At 45.4% G+C, this 1,142-nt stretch overlaps 1 protein-coding gene across 1 annotated transcript; it reads left to right on the top strand.

The window, feature by feature from the left end:
• Positions 1 to 64: 64 nt before the first annotated feature.
• Positions 65 to 247, top strand: Pmar_PMAR013527 (hypothetical protein; the record flags this gene model as incomplete). Its single annotated transcript, XM_002766037.1, has 1 exon — positions 65 to 247. A coding segment is annotated over one exon (183 nt), but the record flags the coding sequence as incomplete, so codon positions are not given.
• Between the last annotated feature and the right edge of the window lie 895 nt (positions 248 to 1,142).

Here is a 1,142-nt window from a genome sequence, read left to right as displayed (position 1 = left end):
CCGTGACTATGCTGTAAGCTTTTATATGGTCTCATTCTTTCTGCTCCAACTCGCTCGTTTTCAGGCTCTTCAGAGCACTTCTGGTGGTGAGGATGAGGAGCTTGCCAAGCAGACTCAGGCCGATATTGACGCCATTCACGCTGCTTACACGAAGAACTCCAAGGTCGCCGTCAAGTACATGGTCGATCGTGTATTGGATGTCACCCCTGAGCTTAGCAGAATCCAGGTCGATGTCCTTTCCATGTAAAGCTCTGTTCGTTTCAACCTCATTCCCAGCAATAGAGGTTGTCACTGGTGAATAGTTAGATTGATATTTTGCCGGTATTACCATTGTTGACGAGTGATTCGGTGACCTTGAGAGTATTCACAACTCGGCACTATGTGCAGTTGCTGTATTATTAACTCAGCTTGTTGCGTTGTCACTTCATCATCGAAGCATCGTGGTATATCTCAGTGATTTTTGGCTGTAGGGAGATCGCTTCCCTACACCTCCTGGAGGTGTATAGTCCATTGCTGACTAACGGATGTGGTCTTTCTTTGAGTTATCACTGCATCGGTGTCGGAATAGTCCTTGTACAAGTCGTGTATGCGGAATTTCATTATAACTTACACGCACAATTAGCGAGGTGTCGAGTTTTCGGCAAGTTCAAGGTCATAGGGAACACCATGGTCATTTGGTACTAGAAATAGCTACATAGCGAATATAATTATTCGAAACGATGGGTGTTGCCACCTAAAGGCCGAAATATGATTTATATTGTACTGGAGAGTCCCTTCTTGCGCTTTACTCGGAGTAAACTGATAAGAACGACATCGACTTCTGAGGCACTGTGTCAATGTCGGGTACACCAATCCACATAAGGGGAGATAGTGTGAACGTTCTCAATGCATGGAATGCATGCGTGATGACAACAAATAATTCGACTTTTTCACGATATACAGAAAACCTAAGTCCGCATCTGGGCGCAGGGAAAGGGTCAGCATCAGCCCAACGGAAACGCGGTCCCCAGAGCAAAGCAAGAGTCAATTCAAGTAGAGAGTTATCGATGCAGTACTCGTTGGAGAACGTCTCGTATTCACTGAAGAATTTCCACAAGTCGCAACCGAGTCGCTAGTAGTTTTCCATTAAAACGGAGGTAGTT

This window comes from Perkinsus marinus (genome assembly GCF_000006405.1).
Source record: "Perkinsus marinus ATCC 50983 genomic scaffold scf_1104296973800, whole genome shotgun sequence".
In the NCBI taxonomy this organism is placed as follows: Eukaryota; Perkinsozoa; order Perkinsida; family Perkinsidae; genus Perkinsus; species Perkinsus marinus.
Note: the sequence above shows the minus strand (reverse complement) of the source record. Positions and strands in the feature narration are given on the sequence as shown.